The sequence below is a fragment of the Priapulus caudatus genome, unplaced genomic scaffold (genome assembly GCF_000485595.1).
Source record: "Priapulus caudatus unplaced genomic scaffold, Priapulus_caudatus-5.0.1 Scaffold65, whole genome shotgun sequence".
In the NCBI taxonomy this organism is placed as follows: domain Eukaryota; kingdom Metazoa; phylum Priapulida; class Priapulimorpha; order Priapulimorphida; family Priapulidae; genus Priapulus; species Priapulus caudatus.
In genome coordinates, this window is record NW_014577126.1 from 288,780 (window position 1) to 310,150 (window position 21,371).

Here is a 21,371-nt window from a genome sequence, read left to right on the forward strand (position 1 = left end):
CGGCGGTGGTGGCGGCGGTGTGGTGGTGGTGGGTGGTTGTGGTGTGTGTGTGTGTGTGTGTGTGTGTCTGTGTGTGTGTGTGTGTGTGTGTGTGTGTGTGTGTGTGTGTGCGTGTGTGTGTGTGCAGGAGGGTGATACAGGAATGGAATATCACTCAATAGGCATGCATATATCAACAAACCAGCTTCGCTGTTATTTAGTTAGTACGGTAGAAGGTAAACATGGTTATTATGTATTGAATTATGCTTAGGATCACGTGATCATGATATTTTTATCACATCTGCCTGGTACTGGTAGGCACACATGCTCACAGTGTTATTGATTAGGAAAGAAGAGAGCAAGAAATATACCTAGCCTGTAGAGCAGCATTTTCCTGCTTCAGTCTGCTCTTCATATCCTCCGTGTGTGACTGACTATCAGCTAGCATAGCTACTGTCTTTTGCAACTGGGTTACCTTAGAACAGTAGAAAGACACAGTCAAGTTAAGTTACGCACACATACATTAACAAAGATGCTGCTTATAGCTACGATACTGTGATAGATGGCTTTCTTACAGCTCAGCAAGTAAGTAAAAAATTGATAGGTCAGCATAAACTAAATATAAAGGAATGGATGGATAATAATTACAATGATGAAGCCGTGTCACAATGCCGGTGACATGCACAGATAATTCACTTTACGACTCGCACCAACAATGTAAAAGTGCATAATCGATTCAGATCCGTGTGCGTACCTTCGAGTTGAGATCGTGCACATCTTCGGCAATTTCCTCAGCGAACATTTCGTCGGATGTGCTGCTCCTGCGGCTGCTGCTGCCATAGCTGCGGTTGCTGTGAGTTGATGAGTTTGCGCCTCTGTATAGCTGGCTGTAACAACGAAATCAACGGGCATGTGAGCCAACGCTCCATACAAACACCAGCAGATCCATCTACTACTGTTCCTGCAATCGCAGCCCAAAGATGTCAAGTACGTAACGTATGTATACCTCACTTTCCTCTTTCTCTGTTACTCTAGGTAATACTTCAACGATTAGCCAACAGTATCGATATCGTAAAAATCAATACCAATTGAGAAAAATTGCCGTATGTTATCATTAACCATGTTATAGCACTGCAATAGCTTAAATGAACTCAGGTAGGTGGCAAGATGCCATACTCCTGTAATCAATATCATGCTGTTCTGAGCGAATGAGGAACACATATGAATCTACATCTCTTGTTCAGATTTTCCCCATCTGTTGTTGATCGTATCTAATACACTGAGGGCTGGCTATTTCCACTCGTACTTTCTGCACCAGAATTTCGAAAAGCCTATAAGCCATGACTTTTGGGCAAAGCTTATTGTCTGCGTGCTAGCCTGGCTTAGGCCACGCACTGTGAAACTGTCCACTCAGACCTTGGATGACCAGTCTAGTATCACAACCAATTGAATTATAGAAACAGGTTTGTCCATTGATTTTTATCTCTGGGGAAATTTAAAACTAGCACTGCCGGTTGCCTGTAAATGACAAGAAACTTTTTGTTTCATTCACAGTACCAGGACCACTTGGTCTGTGAGCGCTAAAACCAAACTAGATAAAAGTGATAACTTTCTCATGAAAATTCTTCACAGTGGATGTTTCTGCAAACATAGTCACTGGTTGCTATCAGTTGGTGCACCTGCATCAGCACACGACTAATCCACAAGAAAGAAAAAACACTTCGGTGCTGGACTGAAGTGACGGCAAGATAAAACAAAGCCGCCAGGTGAATAGCATGGGATGGTTGTTTGAGGAGCAGAGAGTATGTTGCCACTGGATCAGAACCACTGGCAGCAAACATGCAGAACGTGACTGAGGGAAAACTTAGCAAGGATAAGGAACTGCTGGCAGCAACATAACCAACAGAGCAAACAATTTCCTGAAAAGCGAGCACGCATCTAATCTCTAGCTCTGCATGGTACGTGCCTGGCTGTAACCACGTGGCCTTTCCACATGACCCCAGCAAGGAACTAACTAGCTTTATGATAAGATTGGTTTATTATAAGAACTTAACAAATGCATATGATAAGATTTGTTTAATTACATTTCTAAAGCTTAAATTGGTCCCAGTGATCAGCAAGCAAATAATATATTCCAATGACCCAGTTATTTACTATACTACCCCCTCTGCTTTTCATACAGCGATATCAATACCATCGCCCATGGCAATAAATCGACAAATTAAATTCAGCATTTCGGTAAGAGCCCTAATCGCTTATGCCTGGCAGATTGTGCATAGTGAGACACGAAAATGTACAGCACTCACCTAGCTTGAGCGTTCGATGAAATTCGTGCTTTCGTTGGACTGCAAGACAAAGGAATAACAAGATCACTTATAGCTATATATCACTATATGTAGCTGCACTATACGATATTGCAACGAATGGGTGACCCTATCTCGGCAGTGAGAGAGGATGTAATATTATACTGTGCCGAAACATGATGAGAACGTGAGGTTGTGAGAGACACCCACTTACCTAGCCGCATGCATCGCCAAGGTTGCCTCACAAAGCCTGCCATTATTTACGGACCCCTACATTCGCATGCTCCATACACATTACCCAAGACAAAAAACGATAAACAATCGGCACAGTCATTTTGCGAAAACATCGCTATTACCGCGTACCATTGCACGCGCCTGCCGTCACTAATCCTAATATAAGGACACGTCTAGTGCAAAGCGACAGCGTGGGATGCATCCGATCGGGGTGACACCTGTACAGCTAGTGCACAGGTACAGCTCACAGGGAAACGAACCTGACCGCCCGCCTTCCCCCCAACCTGAACATGCAACTCCCGAGATGCAAGCTGTGATGATTGGGAAGCGATCATTACAGCAATGATGATTGGGAAGTGACAATTACATGCCGCCGCTAGCCGTAATCCGGGGCAACTAGGGCCGGATGTACAAGAGAATCAGTGCACCCCCAGGTAATTACATAGCGAGTGAATGAGTCATCACTGCGGAACTAAAGTAACCTCCAAGATTATTACAACCACTTTATTTGATTAAAATCTCAAACTTTTTGGGAAGCTCAATCTTTTAAACTATACCCTGTACGTTCACACATCTGTAATTCTGGATTATTTTGGAAAACGTATATATGCCTCTACATATAGAGTGGCTATATTTCAATGATGTAATGACCCAGAGTAAAATAATTACCACAGCCAATGCGGTACCACCCTGAGCAAACATGGGCAGATAAGCTAGCTGAGCACATACATGTATTCCAGGATGTAAGCACACGCAAAAACTGCGGCTCTAATAAGCATCATAATCTGGTATAACTCGATATTCTGAAATTATTCCAAAATTAAAATGTTAATAAATTTCGCAGTAAGGAAACTTCCAATGTGATTGATAGCCAAACTTGACAATGACTAGTTAATAGTGAGGATTGGCCAGGATTATCGGCTACATAAACACAGGACATGATATCAGGAACAAAGACCTAAAAGGGGGAAACCACTTATTAGCCATTAATATCATAGACAAACATTACACTAAATGTTATTTTTGCTTAATTAAAATCAATATAGAATGCGAAAATATCTAACAGAGATGGGACGCATGCATCATGGAACAACAATGAGCACAAAGAAAGGATCGTGTTAGATTTGCGTGCAAAACACACTTACATAGTCCAGGAAGGTGGACTCAGCAGGCTTGCAATGGAAAAGTACTGATTATTATTATATATTTGCTACACAATGTGCTTCATGCCAGTCCGCAACATACTAGAAGCTGTGCAAACATAATAACTATACTACATCCTACTATTATTATTCATCCATAGTACCATTCTATAACTCACAGATCTACTGATCGTGTGCATATTATCAAGTATAATTCAAAGACAAATGTTCCCTAGCACCTCCCGATTCTCATTTTCTCAGCTGTGCATATAACTGTAAACAGCATTTCAATAAATTGTTGTCATTCAATGTTGTATACACACCCCCTATACATATACTACCAAAGCAGTAGTATTAGTAGTATTAGTTATGAGCTCACACGACATGAATACTCTTTCTCTTTAGATTTTATGATTATCATCATTTATTTTTATGATAGTATATTATTATGCTTTTCCCCAGTAATATTTTCGGAAAAGCTTTCCTGAAAATGCGACAACACTGGTGGAAAGGCAGTGATGCTGAACATATTTGAAATCTGGCAGCAGCTAGTGCACGCTCTATATAACAGCGATTCTGAAGCATTGCCCTCTGCCCTGGTGAAAGCACCCGCATCATGCAGTAGCGTGGCGGAGAAGTAAGAAACGCAAGCAAGCAAACAGCATGTACCCGCTGCTCAGCCGCTTTCGCCGAATCCAAGACTCCTTTCTCGCGTGTGGAGGTCTTCTGTACAACTCGTCTGGTCCGTTGCTGGGTACGCACGCAAGACAAGCGTTAAATATTAGATACATGGAGAGCATGCATGCGCGCACACACACGCACGCACACGGGGAGATTTGCGTGAGGCAATTATAGAGACAGATGAACACATCGATCTACATACAGACAGTTACTGTTAGTGGGGTTATTTGTCGATTTATAAACGCACAAACTACACAATAGATGACGATGGGTTTGTAATGGCTCTCCCCCTACAACTAGGGGCACCAATAGCCTTTATATATGGTTTGATCACTTCTGCTTGCACGGCAATATTTGGTACACTGTTTTTTATTGAATCCGTCCACAACGACCCAGGACAACTGCTGGTTCGAAACCATGTAATTTAGTTTAAATACGACACGAATTCCAACAGATTGGGCGGAATGTGACGGGTACAATCAAATATTTGAGTGGGTAACAATGAACCACATGAATCACCAGCATGTTTACCCTGCTGAAAACTTCCTTCTACGTGCTAGCGAGTGGGGCAGGAAATATATCATGAATAAAACTGATTGAAACAGGCAGGTACACGGAAATACAAAATCGTTCTCTTATTCTGTGACAACCCCCATGATTGTAACGAAAACAACCAGCTAATTGACTAACTCCGTGCAAATATATAAAAGTCACTTTCAAATCGATGCCTCATGCCAACACCTCACACCATGCCCAGTAACCTCTGAAATTCGTCACACGTTCTCTATTACACTTTACAACAGAACGGTGCTTGCGGCTGGCCGACCCGCCGCACGACACACGTACTTGCAATGTAAAGTTCTGCTGACTGACAGTGAATGACCAGGGGTAATTCATTCAGGATCAATCATCGGTGACGGCGACCGAATCACAGCAAACTTGCCTACCGTTCTAAATCACACGGAAAACCACACCAGAAACACACTTAACTGCAAACGCAGCCAGGTCAAAATTTCATAAAATGGGCACCGCCCAGGGGGGCAGACCTCAATAATGAACATGCCGTCACGGTTTGAATTTGCTGACACGGGGTTGAGAGCATCTGGATGGGGGAGGGGGAGGAGTAGGGAACTGTTGTGGAGCGGGGGTGAGGAAGCATTAACTGCTCTAGGGAGATAATGACATCACGTGTGAAGGGAGTGGGTAAGATTAGGGGTGGGCAGAGGGGACGAGGGTGAGGGGGAGGGGTGATGGTAAGGGGTGAAGTTAAATGATAAGGTGAGTGGTGATAAGGATAATGTGGGGCATGGAGGTAAAGGGTAAGGGATAAGGAGAGGGGTTATGGGTACAGGGGACAGGGTTAAGGGGGAAGTAAGCAGGTGAGTGGAGTGGATGAAGGTGAGGAATGGAGACAGGGACGAGGGAAGGACTGGCGAGCAAGGGGGAGGCATGAGGGGTAGGGGTGAATGGAAGGGCTGAGAGGCATCGGCGAGTGGTTGAGGGGGTGGGTCGGATGGGTGAACGGTAAGGGGAGTGAGGGGTGATTGGACAAGGGTAAAGGGTGAGGGATCAGCAGGTAGGGGGAGGGGTACAGAGGCAAGGGCTGAGTGGGTGCGGGACGAGGGGGGGAGGGGTTGAGTCAGAGGGGTGAATGTTAAGGGGAGAGATGAGGGAGTGAGGGCTGAGTGGGTGTGGGATGAGGGGGTGAGGGGTTGAGTGGATGAAGGGCAGAGGGCCATTACCTGTTGTGGGGGCGGATGTGAGTCAGATCACCGTCGAACAGGCTCAGTGAGGTGTGTGAGTCATATTCTGCCTCTGTGAGGCTCTCCTCATTCTCACCGTAGTCCTCGTACTGCTCCTCGTCGGTCACCTCTGAATCCGGCCTGCAAACGGAAGCAATACTCTACCACCTGTTTTTACGATACCCTGTGATTCTTTCTAAAGCCCTGGTCACAACGAGCCCACGACGCATTTGTGCAACGACACGACAGAAAATTTGGGCAAATCGTGGGTCATCGGGGGTCGTCGCAAGACAGTCCTACGAAATTTTGAGCATCGTGGCATCGACTTGCCGTCGTGAGGCAAAATTGAACATGCACCTTTTTTGTTGCACGATTTTTTGTGGTATCAATGTCTTCTGGTTGTCGTGAGTCTGTCCTACAACAGTCTTGCGACAGTCTTGCGACTGTCGTGCGATAAAATATCTGTGTCGGGTACCAGAAGAAATTTTGTAGTCAAACAATCTTACGACTATCGCACGACTGTCCTACAACTGTCTCACGGCTGTCGCAGGACAGTCGTGAGACAGTTGAAGATTGTCTCACGAATATTATATTTCGTAAGAGCTCGCACAACATTGCAAGTCTGTCGTGCGTTAGTCTTGCGTTAGTCTTGCAAACATATTTCGTTTTTTGAGGGTATATAGCTCGCGCGAATGAACGCTTGAATTAAAAACTGCCTGTCGGCACTGAAAGAGGATGGCTATTCTAACTGAGCGACTACGCGTGGCCCTGCTGAGGGGGCGTCTGGAGGAACTCCAGCACGAGCATAATATAGTGCTGTTGGCGTTGATCCGGGCCCGGAGCAGCGCGAACCGGCGAAACCCCCGACGTTGTTGGGTTCGGCCGTGGATCGAGCGGCGCCGATGTTGGGCAGTAAGTACTCTCGATGCAAGAGTTGGAGCGGGATCTGCCGGTGACTTCGTGGGGTTCATGCGGATGGAGTCTGGCATGTTCACGAGCTGTTGCTGAGTGTCGCCCCTCGCATCACCAAGGGCCAACTGCTAGTTTTCTTCTTGAGAGGCATCCTGGATACTAACTTTGATTAAATGAAGGTGACAAATTTCAAAAATTTAGGCAGAACTTCGATGTATCACTGGAAAATCTCTGCAGCAAATGGCAGGCAACCAGACCGCCCTCGTTATATAGTCGGGAGACGGACGCGCGAGTGACCCACGAGTGACCCACGAATGACCCACGACTGTTGTGCGCCAGTCGCACGACTGTAACACGTGCATCCCACGAGTGAACCACGACCTGTTTACGTGAAAAACAGCCCCCCGACAATGCCCGACAACTCACGACTGACGCACGACTGACTTGCGACACACCCACGACATAACCACGACATATCTTTTTTTTCTGTCGCGTCCCCATCGCCAAACCATCTTTGATGTGTCGTAGCCCTTGTGACCACTAGAAATAAATTTCAGGCATGTTGCAAGATCTGTCCACGACAAATATTTTATGGGTCCACCACGACAAAATTTCGTACGATCCGTTGTGACCGGGGCTTAAACCTCTATTTCATGCCAACATGTAACTTGTAAGGACACACAATGCACACTGTGCATCAACCTATAGTGCCAACTCTACAGAAGCTACAGCACATCAGGTGCTTTAAAGCCTATGTGAAACCAATAAATATTTGTACATTAAACCTAGTAATGTGTAGTTTTATTATTCTTTTTGAACTATATCATTGTTTTCATGGTGACTATGCCTATGTTCAACAGCTTCATTGCTTTTAAGCATTGAACATTTTTTAGCATAGATCTATCTAACACATGCAATCTACAATGCACCTAGAGTTTCAAGTCAAGGATATATGCTATTTTGACGAGAACATGCGTATAGACATCGTCACAAAAAACAACAGCCAGCAGATGGACACGCTAACCACCTACTACACCAAAATAGTAACTAAGAAGAAAACAGTGCAAGTAGCAAATTTCAAAGTAGAGACCATAGGTGCAAAATGTTGGATAACTTTTAACCTATAATTATAAAATCCTTCATTTGTCCACTTCCTTTGTTCCAACCACCCCTCGGTCACTACTACTACAAAACAAGCATCAAAAATGAACTTCACTCTGGAAATCATCTACCTATCTTCCAAACTCACTCGCTGCTTTATACCACCGGTTCATTACGCCCTCAAATCATGACCCATATATGAAATAGTCATCGAGAATTTCACCCCAGGCATCATTTTAATTTGTTCACCCCTCCCCCTTATTGCTGATGTGCATCGATCGCGAGTCTAACCCACCCACAGCTGGTACCTGTTCAGTCGCTCATCGTGGAAGTCCATGAGGTCGCGCGCGCGGGGCGATTCATTGCCGGGCGTAGATGATGACATGAACGCACTGTCAGTCTCCTCGTCACGGCCGCTGCCGTCACCTGTCCTCGCTGTGTGTCCAAAGATCTTCTCAATGTCGTCTACGTAGGTGGCGCTGTCGTCGTGTCCATGCTGCACAGCGTCGTCATGACCGTTCATCGCGTGGCGGTGTGCACACCTGCTCACGTTTCTGTACGCATCGACGGGCTACAAGCAGAGGAGACAGCACACGCAATTAGTTTACGATCACCTGTCAGCGAATGCACAGCCCATGATAAGGCCAGGCAAACCATGGAAACGTTGCAGCGAGGATGGTGCGCAGAATGCATGCAGATGCACTGCAGGGCTTAACGCAAAGCTGCGTGCAGCAGCTACATAAACCCTACATCTACTCCTGATATATATAGAGTACAACAATACTCTGCATGGACACATGTCTTGGCATTCAGTCGAGTACTCGTTCCAGGGTAAAATAATATACGCTGCACGAGATGCAGGTCTTGATATAGTTTTCCCAGAGTATGATAATACCTCTGCAGGGACGCGAGCCTCTGCTAACAGAATAGGGTACAACTACCAGAAGAAATCCAAGAGAAATCTTTACACCTACATGGTTCTGTAACCGAATCAAAATGCGCTCAACTTCTCAAGAGCTTTGCCCCACAGAAAGTCTGCATTCCGTATCTACATGCAACCTTCATAACATTCACATGTCACTTCTCCAAAACCCGTTACCAATTGAATAGGTGTCTTGGCAAATACAATCAATGACTCTCGCTGAACTATTCAGTTCCAAATAATTGATACATCTCACAAAAGATGTACAATAAAGGCAAAGTAATTGTAAACAATCAAGGCTTGTTGCGAAGCTACTTTTGTCCAATGTATGGTGTGCCGTACTTCATTTTGTTGGATTGTAAAAAATCAATGGAAACTAAAAACGAAAGGATTATATTGAGATGTGGCAATTGCCTGGCAGTCTGTTCACTACATCACTGGTTGTCTCCTGTAAGAGGGTTGCTGCAAAGTATTCACAAAACAGACTTATGTAGGAGGTGTCTGGAGCCTTTCATTTGTGTTCATGATGAAATATGACGCAAACTGTGAATAACAACGCCTGCTACTGCCGACTGCTGAACACCAGTCGGCATGATGAGAGGGAATGATGAAATGACGAGAGGGAACATCAAGAAGAAACATCAAGACCGAACGTGAAAAAGCAACAGCTATGAAAGATCGTGAACATTGACAATGATCGTGACACGTGACCATCAAGTAACCGCGTCAACAAGATATAAACTAACAGATTTTAATCGCTGCATATTATTGTGAAATAATGGTCTATGAGTGCTCTAAGACATGTTAGCCTTACTTTAGAGACTTGCTGTTATGAAATGAATACCAGTACGTACTGTAGTGTACGAATAAATACGAGAACGGTGAGGCGAACTGTTTGAAATCCTTGCTTTAAGAATTAAGCGTAGGCCATATTAGCACCTGTAATTAACAGTGATTTCCGTGTAACAATAACAGTTGATGAACATTAACGGGGCATATGTATTGGACTATACCAGTAGGAGCGTTCAGTTTAACAAAAACGTAGTGAGATATTAAGTGTTTATTTACTGCCATTAGTACATAGCGTAGGTCACACGGCCACTCATTTCACCCTTACGTATAATTCACTCTGTGCTTGGGAGCGACAGACCTGTATTCGCTCCGTGCATTCTCACGTAAACTGATGGCCACTTGATTACTGCTTTCCCGCACACTGTCACTAATTGCTAATTTTATGATGGTTCTCCTCTCCAAAGACCAGACAAATCTCCCTCACTATACTGTGCCGACAATGAGAGAAGACCGTTAGTGTTCATTGGTTTATGGAAACGTATTTGCGTAACGACTACTTACCAAAAATCTATTAGAGACAACAAAGCCACGATGCTGGGCTACACAGCAGCACTAAGAAATTCCCACCCTACATACGATAACCACCGTCACACGCACATGTGCTACTGAAAGTGCCTTTGTTCTACTTATACTTATAGCCACTGCCCCCCCCCCCAATCTAAACCGACTTCTTCAGCCTACACCTATCGACCACTCATCTAAGACAAACCGATAACTTTGGTGTTCTTAATTCCATTGACCTACCTACGGACAATGCTCTGGTCAATTATTTGCTCCAGTGAGTTACCAGCTGTTGCCTATATGGATTCTATGTTCATTATACTTATAGGGCTGGTGGGGCCCTCACCAATAATGAATAGCCTTGTCCAGCCAGAAAGTTAAAGTCACTATTCATTGCTGTACGTTGAATTCAACTTTCACTTATGCCTATGTGCACTTATCGGCACAGCATCACATACTGACAGACAACTGTTAGTAGTAGTACGCGTACCTGCGTGTCACATTTATTTCTACCTACCATGCAGCCCTTCACTGAAAGGCTGGGTTGCACAGAACAAATATTACATATCACCTTAGTCAGAACATACGTGTGAGGTCAGACGATGATACGCGCTACACTGATGCCGCTTTCACACTGGGGTTTATCAAGCTTCAGGTCCGGACCTGAAGCAGAATAAAACCCAGTATGAAAGGTCGAAACACCCTTAGCCCGAGCTAAAGTTATCCCGCTCTAGGACCGCTTCAGACCCGAGCTAACGTCAGTATGAAAAGGTATCTCGACTTTAGCTCGCTCTAAATTCCCCCCCCCCCTTACCCCATTCATACTGGGGGTTATCCCGCTTCAGGTCCGGACCTGAAGCGGGATAAACACCAGTATGAAAGGTCGAAAAACACTTAGCCCGAGCTAAAGTTATTCCACCTCAGGAGGTGGTTCAGGTTCGCTTCAGACCCGAGCTAACGTCAGTATGAAACGACTTATCCCGAGCTAAAGTTATCCCGCTTCAGAAGCGGGCTAAAGTCGTGCGCAGTATGAAACGACTTATCCCGAGCTAAAGTTATCCCGCTTCAGAAGCGGGCTAAAGTCGTGCGCAGTATGAAGCGACTTATCCCGAACTAAAGTTATCCCGCTTCAGAAGCGGGCTAAAGTCGTTCGCAGTATGAAAGCAGCATGAGAGTTCCAGAAATTGATACGGCATGATCGCACACGATAGTACGTACCTGAAAAAATACATCACCGTTACTATAACCACCATCGCTCCTCCTCCCCCAGCTGCTGCTGCTGCTAATGGGCAGCACTAAGCAGTGAAACCAACTTACTGTGTACATCACCTTGCGGCTGCTAATAATAAACTCTACTGCAAGAACTACAGTGTAGTATCGATGTAGTGAGGGAGAGAGAGAGAGAAAGAGAGGGGGAGAGAGAGAATGAGTAGTGATGAGGCAATGGACGGAGGGAGAGATATAAAAAATACTTTTCACATGCCGTGGCCTTGTAAAACCACTTTCTAATGCGTTATCTACTCGTTTATGAGACAAAATGCAGCAACTGCGGTAACAAACAATACATGGAGACATATGATACCATTGGTTCAAAGATATGCTAACGCTGTATGGGCTGCTTGCATGTGTATGATGTCATCATGTTTTATTGTCATTACAAGATGCTCATTTATAACTACTATATTGAAGCTTTTGCCCGGCAACAAGAATTACCCGCTGGGTGAGCGTTAACTGCTTAGACACACAGACACAGTAATGGACAACTACCTAGGCATACAACGTGGCCGAATTGCTTGCATTTTGTGTATTAATATATTGCTTAATATAGAGAAAGAATACTGAGTACAATCGATAGGGCTAAGTCACACTGTAAACCCCTTTTTCACAACAGTGGCTCCAAAGATATTTATAAATATCTTAAAATAGACACTATTTTAATCGGATATACACAGTTCAACATTCCCAGTGAGATCTCGTCAGTGCGTGTGAATCTTTTGTGTCTCAGTGTGAATCTTCACACAAATAGCTGTGAAATCCACCTGAACCTAGCATTCACTTCCATTTTCCAGCGTCAGCCAGAAGAGCAGCTATAGTCATCATAGCAGCACACGACTGTGACGATATCTCACACCCGGAAAATAACTCGTGAAACTAATCTTGCGGACGCACTGACATGCAAACCGTTCTCTAGATTTACCTGTAACGCGGAAATGCCTATAAATAATCTTAATTAGTAGAACTTTGCTTAGAACCATGCCAATTAACACTGTAATGGGGTTTTAACATGCCTCATGGTAACTACCAAATGAACTCAATTGGCTCTACCACTTCCCTCCCTGCCGCCCTTTCACCCCATTCACTCTCTACCGCTTGTAGCGTGATTTCGTTTACTTACTGCTAGTGCTAGACGCCTTGGCTTCGATTGTTCACCATGTTTGCACAATCTTGAAATGGTTTAATGCAGAGCTGTAAACTGCTACATATATATAACTTACCAACCAACAACCTAAGCCACAGCTCTATATAAAATTCTCATATATAACGATCGGACGATTCCCCCCCCCCGCGTGACTGAATGTATTTCCTGAGCGCTCCAGTTTTAATACATAGTGATTAGTAGAGTCATACATGTTCTAGTTGTATAGGATATTTGTTTTGTTTTTTATTTGTCAAGGTTGAATTTTATACGCAGACAATAAACAGATGATTTTGGAGACTTGTGAATGATGAATTCATTCATTAAAACCTCAAAAGGTTTAGCTAAAACAGCAAGCAAATGTAATTTAACTGATTACACAGAATTTTGACAATGAATTTTGAGTTTATGCAATTTTTTCATCGACAACTTCTGCTAGTTTCTGCGCAGAGATTTATGTTTCAGTGTTTTTACAATCACACTTTACTACTATACAATTTCCAGCTCTAGACACATGACTTTAAAAAACAATAATTTCCCAGATCAACGGATCTGTTGAAGATTCTTATTCCTGAATTTACTCACTAAACCTTATAGTTACTGCGCAATTCATAATACACACACGCGCACGCACCCACGCACAAACACAACTAGACAGAGTGCACTCACGGAGTGAATACCTCTGCCAGCGACATACGCCATACGACTCACGAACACACGAATAACCCACGATATACGCCAGCGTACTGACATGTACACGCTCCCATGTAACATGTATACATGTGTTACGAGCTGGCTCGCTGGGCTCGCTGGCTCGCTGGGCTCGCTGGCTTGCTGACTCGCTGGCTCGCTGGGTGATATCGATCAACCGCCAACGACATACGCCATACGACTCGGCGCGCTAATATCGATCGCGCGAATAGACGAACACACGAGAGCGAAAACATAAACTCCTCCAACTCCGTTGGGCGGAGGTAATAATATAAGATACGCAGTTATTCTATGGACTATGGAGTAAAAGTAAATGTCAGGTTGTGCTATATATATCAGTGCTCGAAATAAGCGTTGTCCGGTTGTCCGAGACAACCAGAATTTGCGCCGGACAACCTAACCAGTCTGAGACATTGTCCGGTGGACAACCAAGAAACTCTATCTCTAACCCTTACACTAACTCTAAACCGACTCGGCTATCTTATATACGCGTGGTACCCAATTAATATGGTGTATAACCTTTTGCTTTCAATATTTTGCATCTGAACTGAATCAATCCCATCAACCAACTGGTACAGGCTAGCTGGCACAATAATGTTCAGTTTCATACTTCAAATCCGAGTGTTTTCTAGCTCATCAAGAAATCTTAATCGTGAATTAAATCGTGAATAATATAAAAATATGGGACCAGCTGCTATTTCCAACACTGGTATAATATCATATGTCAGGTTTTCTGATTTATGAGAGGTGAACTCGATTTGGAACCAGCAAACCAGCAAGTTTCCAAAATTTTCTGGGGGAGGACCCCCATACCCTCCCGCCTGTTTTTCACCCCCCCCTTCCTTGGAATCCTAGACCCGCCACTGAACAATTACATATTTTGGGAGCAGAGAACAATGAACAAAAATGTCGCCTTTTCGCATGGCGCCCAAAACAAAGATTGCAGAGCTGAGAGGTAGGGGAGCCGTAGGGTGTGGAGAGGGCGGCGGAGGAGCCAGTGAAATATTAAGTCATCCACTATTTTGCGCAGTTCGCTGTTTTTGGCCCCCCTTGTTAAAAAATCCTGGCTACGCCACTGTTTTTGGGTGTTTTCTGATTATATTATTATGTGATTGAAAATAGGAGATTTTGGGATTTTTTTTGGGACAACCAGAAATTGTTGCGGACAACCCAATTTGATGCCGGGGTTGTCCGCAGGGCAACCACATTTTTTTTCTTATTTCGAGCACTGTATATACATCAAGAGCTAATAATAAGAGGTATTATTAGCTCTTGATATACATATATATTCACGCACGCACACACACACGCACATATATGTATATATATCTAGAAGCATTGTACTGCTATTTGTATGTATAGATGCATTTACTTGGTCAGGCCCTCTATTAACCCGCATGGTTCAGAAAACGAGTTTAAGATTACCCAAAATTACCCGTACTGGCTGGCGCGTAATGATGCAATCAGGAGTTAATAATGACAAATTAGTCATATATTAACTCCTGATGCAATGTATGATAATGTACGCACGATATACCACGGGACACAAGTTCCTGATGGCATTCCACCCACGTCTTTTGGCACACAAACGCCAGGGGCAGCTGCTAATAGTATTGCGATTGCCGCGTGATCACCATTCAAACATCATGTAGGGAGCCTAAATAACCAGTACTTCCACGGAGCTAGCAAAATACAATCACTGCAATCCAGTGGTCAAATGCTGACAAAGAGGCCGGTCACTACACGGACTAGGTCACTATAATAGATGCATCAGTACCACTAACTGTGCTGCTGTTCTCAAACAAGTTACGATCTATGTTTTATATGTACGCAGTGCCACATATGTCATTCCATACACATAGAGAGCACTCTCACCACACACCCATGTTTGGAATACCGAAGTTCCGCTACACACTCCTATTTTGGGTAATGCTATTTTTTTTATTCCCCCGGGCGTGGAGGGAGGTGACCGCAACGTGGCAGCATTAGTGTTAGGATTAGGGTTAAGGTCAGGGTTAGGGTTAGGGATAGGGTTAGGGATAGGGATAGGGTTAGGGATAGGGTTAGGGATAGGGTTAGGGTTAGGGTTAGGGATAGGGTTAGGGTTAGGGTTAGGGTTAGGGTTAGGGTTAGGGTTAGGGTTAGAGGTTTTGCATCATGATATCTGTCCCCACACCATAGATTAATTTTTGTGGATCACAATACCTATATATAGCGCTCCGAGATATATGTATTTAGTGTTATGGTTACCGTTAGAGATGTTGCAGTTAGCGTTACCGGATGATTAATGATTTTGAAGTATACGTCAACTGTATCACGTGACCCTCCCTCCACGCCCGAGGGATAGCAACACCCCCTTATTTTTAACGCAGTGGCTACGCGCCCGGTCATCCATTACAAAGCTCGGCACAGATTTCCAATACGCCACGCCCTCTTTCAAATCGTCGATTTTACTGGATTTACTATTGCTTCAAAAGTTCAGGGATGAGAACAGCAAGAAGGAAAAAAACGGGAAAAAAACGAAGGACAAGTACGAGGCGGCTACGCCGCCAAGTGGGGAGGGTGCGGGAGGGGTGCCTCCAATATAAAATTGTCATGTGATATAAAAATTTACTCAAACCATGTTAAAAGTTCACAGGCAGTACAATGTTTACCTGTCTAGCAGTTTAACAAATTAAACATACAACGGGCAGAATTGGTTGGTGCTGAAGTCAAAACAAATATTAATTATATTATATTAGATTGATTGGAATAGCCATTTGAAACAGAAATAGTCATCACCCCAGGATGGAATTTTTTCCCCTTTTTTTCCACCGGATTTGCACGATTCACGCGGCTGTCAAATCGGCGGAATTCCGCCGATCGGCGGACAATTCTTATCCCTAAAAGTTACAAAAACACATTTTTTTATATAAAATACCTAAAGGTAAGTAATATTATTGTAAAAACTTTTTTAGTGTTTATTATTGTTTTTTTACTGAAAAATGTTGGTTTCACAAAAATATGACCGGACGCGTAGCCACGACCTATTTTTTATTAACGTATATACGAACGGGATCCGCAGTGATACAAAGTTATCCACCGAACTAGTCGGATTTGATATGACTAAAGCGAACTGAACGCACTGTGAGTGTCACGTGGAGCATATATAAATATATCATCGTACGTTGCAAGGCGTCCGACCACCTCCCACACCCACCCACCAACCACACTATGAGCAGGAAGCAGGGACCGCTTAATAAACAATGACGGCTATCAGGCGGTAAGTGTGATAGTGGTAATACTCGGGCGGCGTTCGCGCGGAGCGGCTGGCAATCCCAGGCGCAACAATAGCGGCAGCGCAACGACAAAGCGTGGCGACAACGCCTAAACCAACGGAAACGGAAATAACCTTTGTGTCCTACGCGTAATCGCTCGTTAAAACTACGTGTATCTGCAACCGTAAGTGATGGTATATATAATATAATATATCCTGTCAGAAACTATTCACTATATCGCCCACATTGCCATACACGCAGCCGCTACCGTTGCGAACGAACACGTGCATGCACGTACGCACGCACGCGCACACACACATACTGTAGTGTAGCAGATGGGGTCGTTGTCGTATCAGGTACTACAGATATGTACCCGAGGTAGTTTTAGGTTGTTTAGTATTATCAAGAGTGGATATAAAAGAGATCTTTTATCCACTCTTGGTATTATGTTTATATTTTTATATGAGGTATGTTTAAGGTTAGGGTTAGTGTTAGGGTTAGGGTACACTTCTGTAGTACAAGTCTGGTACACTTTGTGTATACATATGTACCCCGGGTACATATCTGTAGTACATGATACGACAACGACCCCTTGAGCCATACTGTATATCAAGAGCGTATTAAGAAGGTGAGCGGTGAAAATCTGGTATTTTTGCCGAAAACCGACTCGAGATCCCGGTTGGCTGCACCCTCTCTCGTTCTGTGGCCAGTATGTTGTTTCCGGTCGCCGCGGTGTAGCACCATGGTAGCGCTGACTCATTACGTCAGTACTACAAAGTTTACTACATCCAGCGTGAGGTGGGCACAGGTGGGGGTCATCACTATGGCAATCAATAACAGACGTCATTCATTGACGCAAACACGCGAGGTTTCCCGAAGCTATCTCAAAGCGAGAGAGGGTCGCAGTCTCGCAGCCAAACCGGGATCTCGAGTCGGTTTTCGGCAAAAATACCAGATTTTCACCGCTCATTATCTCAGCGTAGGGGCATCGTAGGGACATGCGGTTTGTTTTATATTAACAAGGCAGGACAGCTGATCAATAATACTGCAATGAATCGTCAAAATAAAACGGGCAAAGTTTCTTAATTCGACTAATACTAATACATGGTTTCAGAATTTCACCGTCGTACGCTCTTGTGTATATACATCTCCCGCGCCTCTTCGACGTGGCACAGACCCGCTAAGCGTGCATCGATCGGGCGGACAGGCGTTACGATGTTAGACTGACGAGAGTTAGCGTGTACTAACAACCTGTTGTACGTGTCGAGCACAGGTGCTACGCGGCCGTATGGCAACTGTGAAGTTGTTAGGAGTTGTGGACAGGCCCCACAGGCACTTGGCACGTTTCAATATTAAAATGATGGTAAATAAACGCGAAATGTATTTACTACCCCGAGTCTGAACCTATTATCTTTCGCCTACTATTAGTAATAATTTTCTGTACATGCCGTTCAAATACGCCTCTGCAACACACAATTTTACCGCACATATGCCACTGTGTACCACAATAAACAGACATATAGTTTACTAGAGAGTTTAATATAGAGAAGCGGTGAGATTGTATGTTGCAAAAGATCAATTGAACGGCATTTACGCAGAATTATTAGTCGATAGAGAATACATAAACATGGTGACTTTGGTAGTAATACATTGCCTAGGTATTATTAGCTCTTGATTTTATTACTGACGCGTTCCAAGTGCCTGTGTTACCCCCCCCCCCCACGCACACACCACGCCAGGCCCTGCGGCGTAGCCATGACTCACGGTTCCGTCATGTCGGCAAAGATTGGGCGGTGCACACGCTGGCAGGTGTACCTATAAATGAGTAAGACGGGCGATGTCTCCAAAAAGCGGAAAATTGCGTAATACTGAGCAATAACCTTGAAACTAGTGCGTGCGCATGCACTCAAGCGTACATGCATGGTTAGGTTGTTACAATAGTTGGAAGACGCTACGTAACTCTAAAAACGGTAATGTTTTCCATGCCCATGTGCGGTCATCCATAAAAGTTTAGCCTCGCAGACGCGTCAGACTACTGTGATGGCCCACGAGGACCGTTTGGGCCAGCATACTACACAAAGCAACAGAATAAGTCAGAATGCAACGTTAGTCAACCCAATAGTACAGCCATAATCACTTTAACGTGCATAACGACAAGATATAACGATTATATATCAACGGGTTGATATCTGAACAAACACTTCACGTCATCATTTCTTGCAGTTTGTCAGCTAATGCTAGATATAGTTACACAATATATTAGAACGATTGCTACATACATAATATCAGGGGTTAATAATGACAAATAAATTTTTGTTAATAATTGTCAAAAAATATGTCTGAAAATATCTGAAGTCTGAAAATATCTTAATTCGGCCAGCGACATGCTCCAAGCAGAGGGTGGTCCAAACCAACACCACATCAACACTAAACGACTATCATTTGTATTCTACTGAGTGTACGTGTGAACCTATATATATGTTGGATATACCTGATTTGCAGGTGCAGTATGTACGCTAATGAAGGTACAACTTGGGGTGTAAACGACTAGCAAATCAGTAGAACTGCATGCACACTTGGAACGTACATATAGCCTTTTTAATTCTACGAGCACAGATACGGGCAACATATTGGCACGTATGCAACTCTACATAAATACTAGAGACAAACTATATTTACTCCAGGTGGTAGTAATAATAGCGATCTATATTAATACATAAACGTACCATATTCTTCCACTGTATCAATCGGCAATCCCCACTCAGCGATGGTCCTATATATGATGATGCTACAGATTGCTGCACTGTGCGAGAACCTCTACCTTCTGCACCTAAATGTCTACTAGTACCTGCCCAGTAGGGGACACACATATAGATTGCTGTTTGCTTAAGAATTAGGTCCTCAATCCCTGGACATTTTGGAGAAGGAAAGCTGGAACCTGCCTCGTTAGTGCAAACACAATTAAGTATATCTGCAAACAGTATGTGCTTGCATGTAGCATAATTATATGACCATTAGACGTGTGCACGGGCACCACCTTGCTACTAATATTCCATATCAATACTGCTATCACATATATCCAAATACATATATATATATATAACCTACTTGTCACAGACAAAATGGCAGCCGTCTACAGTACAGGTGGATTATACACTGCCAATCAGTTTGCTATATATCTAAAGATAAGTGTATCGAACTGCATCTCTCACTCAGGTAGCAACATCTGTGTGGTCTGACTGTACACACAGAAATTGTACACATATATATGTGAAATCACTAAAGGTAAACATAATTCACATACAGGTATCAGACCTGTGCTACTATACAGAGTGTTAGTACAAAGGATAACATCACAGTAGAGTAACCCAATGCAGTATATAAATATAAAGGCTCCAGTGAAAAAGGATGATGCATTAAAACGTGACATAGTCAGCAATCTTAGCAATAACCTGTCTATGTTCTAGTTTAACAGGTAGTGCTTGAGGTGTGAGCAAAATTGTAATGTGATATCATTAATTCCAGCAGTGTGCTGGATGGGATGACGAGTCTATGAGGGCAATAACCTAGATAAATAATACCAGGAGATAATACTAATAGGAAGACCAATGCCTGGTTTCCTTCAGTTGTTGAGGCAGTAGTGAAATAGAGTTGAGTGCACTATAGTCATGATTACAATGGATCACTACTGCTGATTGATTATCACCTGCAGAATCCTACTATTTGAGCTCTATGCCTATAATGGTATCTCCCCAGTCTTGTATGAATGATGACTAGGTACAAAATGTTACTGAGAATTCTACCACCTGTCTACAGTTCTCCAGATTAGAGCTGACTAGTTAGAAACTGTACTGTACATGTTCACACCAGCTTACACCAATGCAGACATATTTGAACTGAAATCTTGCCCCTGCGAATTACACCTGCAATAGCCTGGAACGACATACAGGAAGGGTCAACTGAATTTTCCAAGCAACTCACCTCTGAAATCGAGCTCTTCCGTTGATAGTATATGCTAGAGTACACAACAGCTACCCCCTGTGATCCTGTTCTGCTGGGTTTATGCACAATAATGCCAATATCAGGGAGCTTGTGTTGCAAATGGCAATGTTACTGGTGTTAGGTAGTTACATGCCAAGCACCCACAGGTAAATAATCACACAGGCATTCAGCAACCTCGTTCTGGATGTCGTTGTGACGTCAGCCGGCAATGGCAGACACAAGCAGCACACCTGTGTTAAAGCTACACGGTCACTGTCACGCATCAACAGAGATAATGTTGCTATGCAACTGCTGAATTAAAGCGAGTATGGTATATTAGTAGGCCTGTGTGTATTATCACAGGCACTTGGAACGTTTCAATAATAAATTTATGCTAAATAAACTCGAAATGTATTTACTACTAAAGTCTTAATGTTTCTCTACTTTCTTTCACCTATTATCAGGAGTGTATCAATAGGAGTGAGACAGATTAAAACCGGCAAAATTCAACATTTAGTAGCCTTAGTCTACCTATGATTTATTGTGTTTACCTCGATAAACTTGAGCTCAAGTCTTGCCTTAATCATTAAACTTTATCCGTGTCTAATCGTTGGTCTCACAAAAATGACAAATTGGG

The 21,371-nt window shown here is 43.6% G+C and overlaps 1 protein-coding gene across 3 annotated transcripts in view; it reads right to left on the minus strand.

The window, feature by feature from the left end:
• LOC106821249 (rab11 family-interacting protein 4B-like) overlaps positions 1 to 21,371 on the minus strand; it is a 35,144-nt gene that overhangs the window by 5,453 nt on the left and 8,320 nt on the right. The window contains exons 4-10 of one of the 3 annotated variants that reach the window (XM_014825966.1): positions 8,403 to 8,665; positions 6,082 to 6,222; positions 4,328 to 4,408; positions 3,662 to 3,688; positions 2,286 to 2,324; positions 734 to 866; positions 351 to 454 (exon numbers count right to left, since the gene is read on the minus strand). In XM_014825966.1, coding sequence (XP_014681452.1) covers positions 351 to 454; positions 734 to 866; positions 2,286 to 2,324; positions 3,662 to 3,688; positions 4,328 to 4,408; positions 6,082 to 6,222; positions 8,403 to 8,665 — 788 coding nt within the window. The remainder of the gene's footprint in view (positions 1 to 350; positions 455 to 733; positions 867 to 2,285; positions 2,325 to 3,661; positions 3,689 to 4,327; positions 4,409 to 6,081; positions 6,223 to 8,402; positions 8,666 to 21,371) is intronic. The other 2 variants (XM_014825967.1, XM_014825968.1) reach the window with 2 other exon arrangements.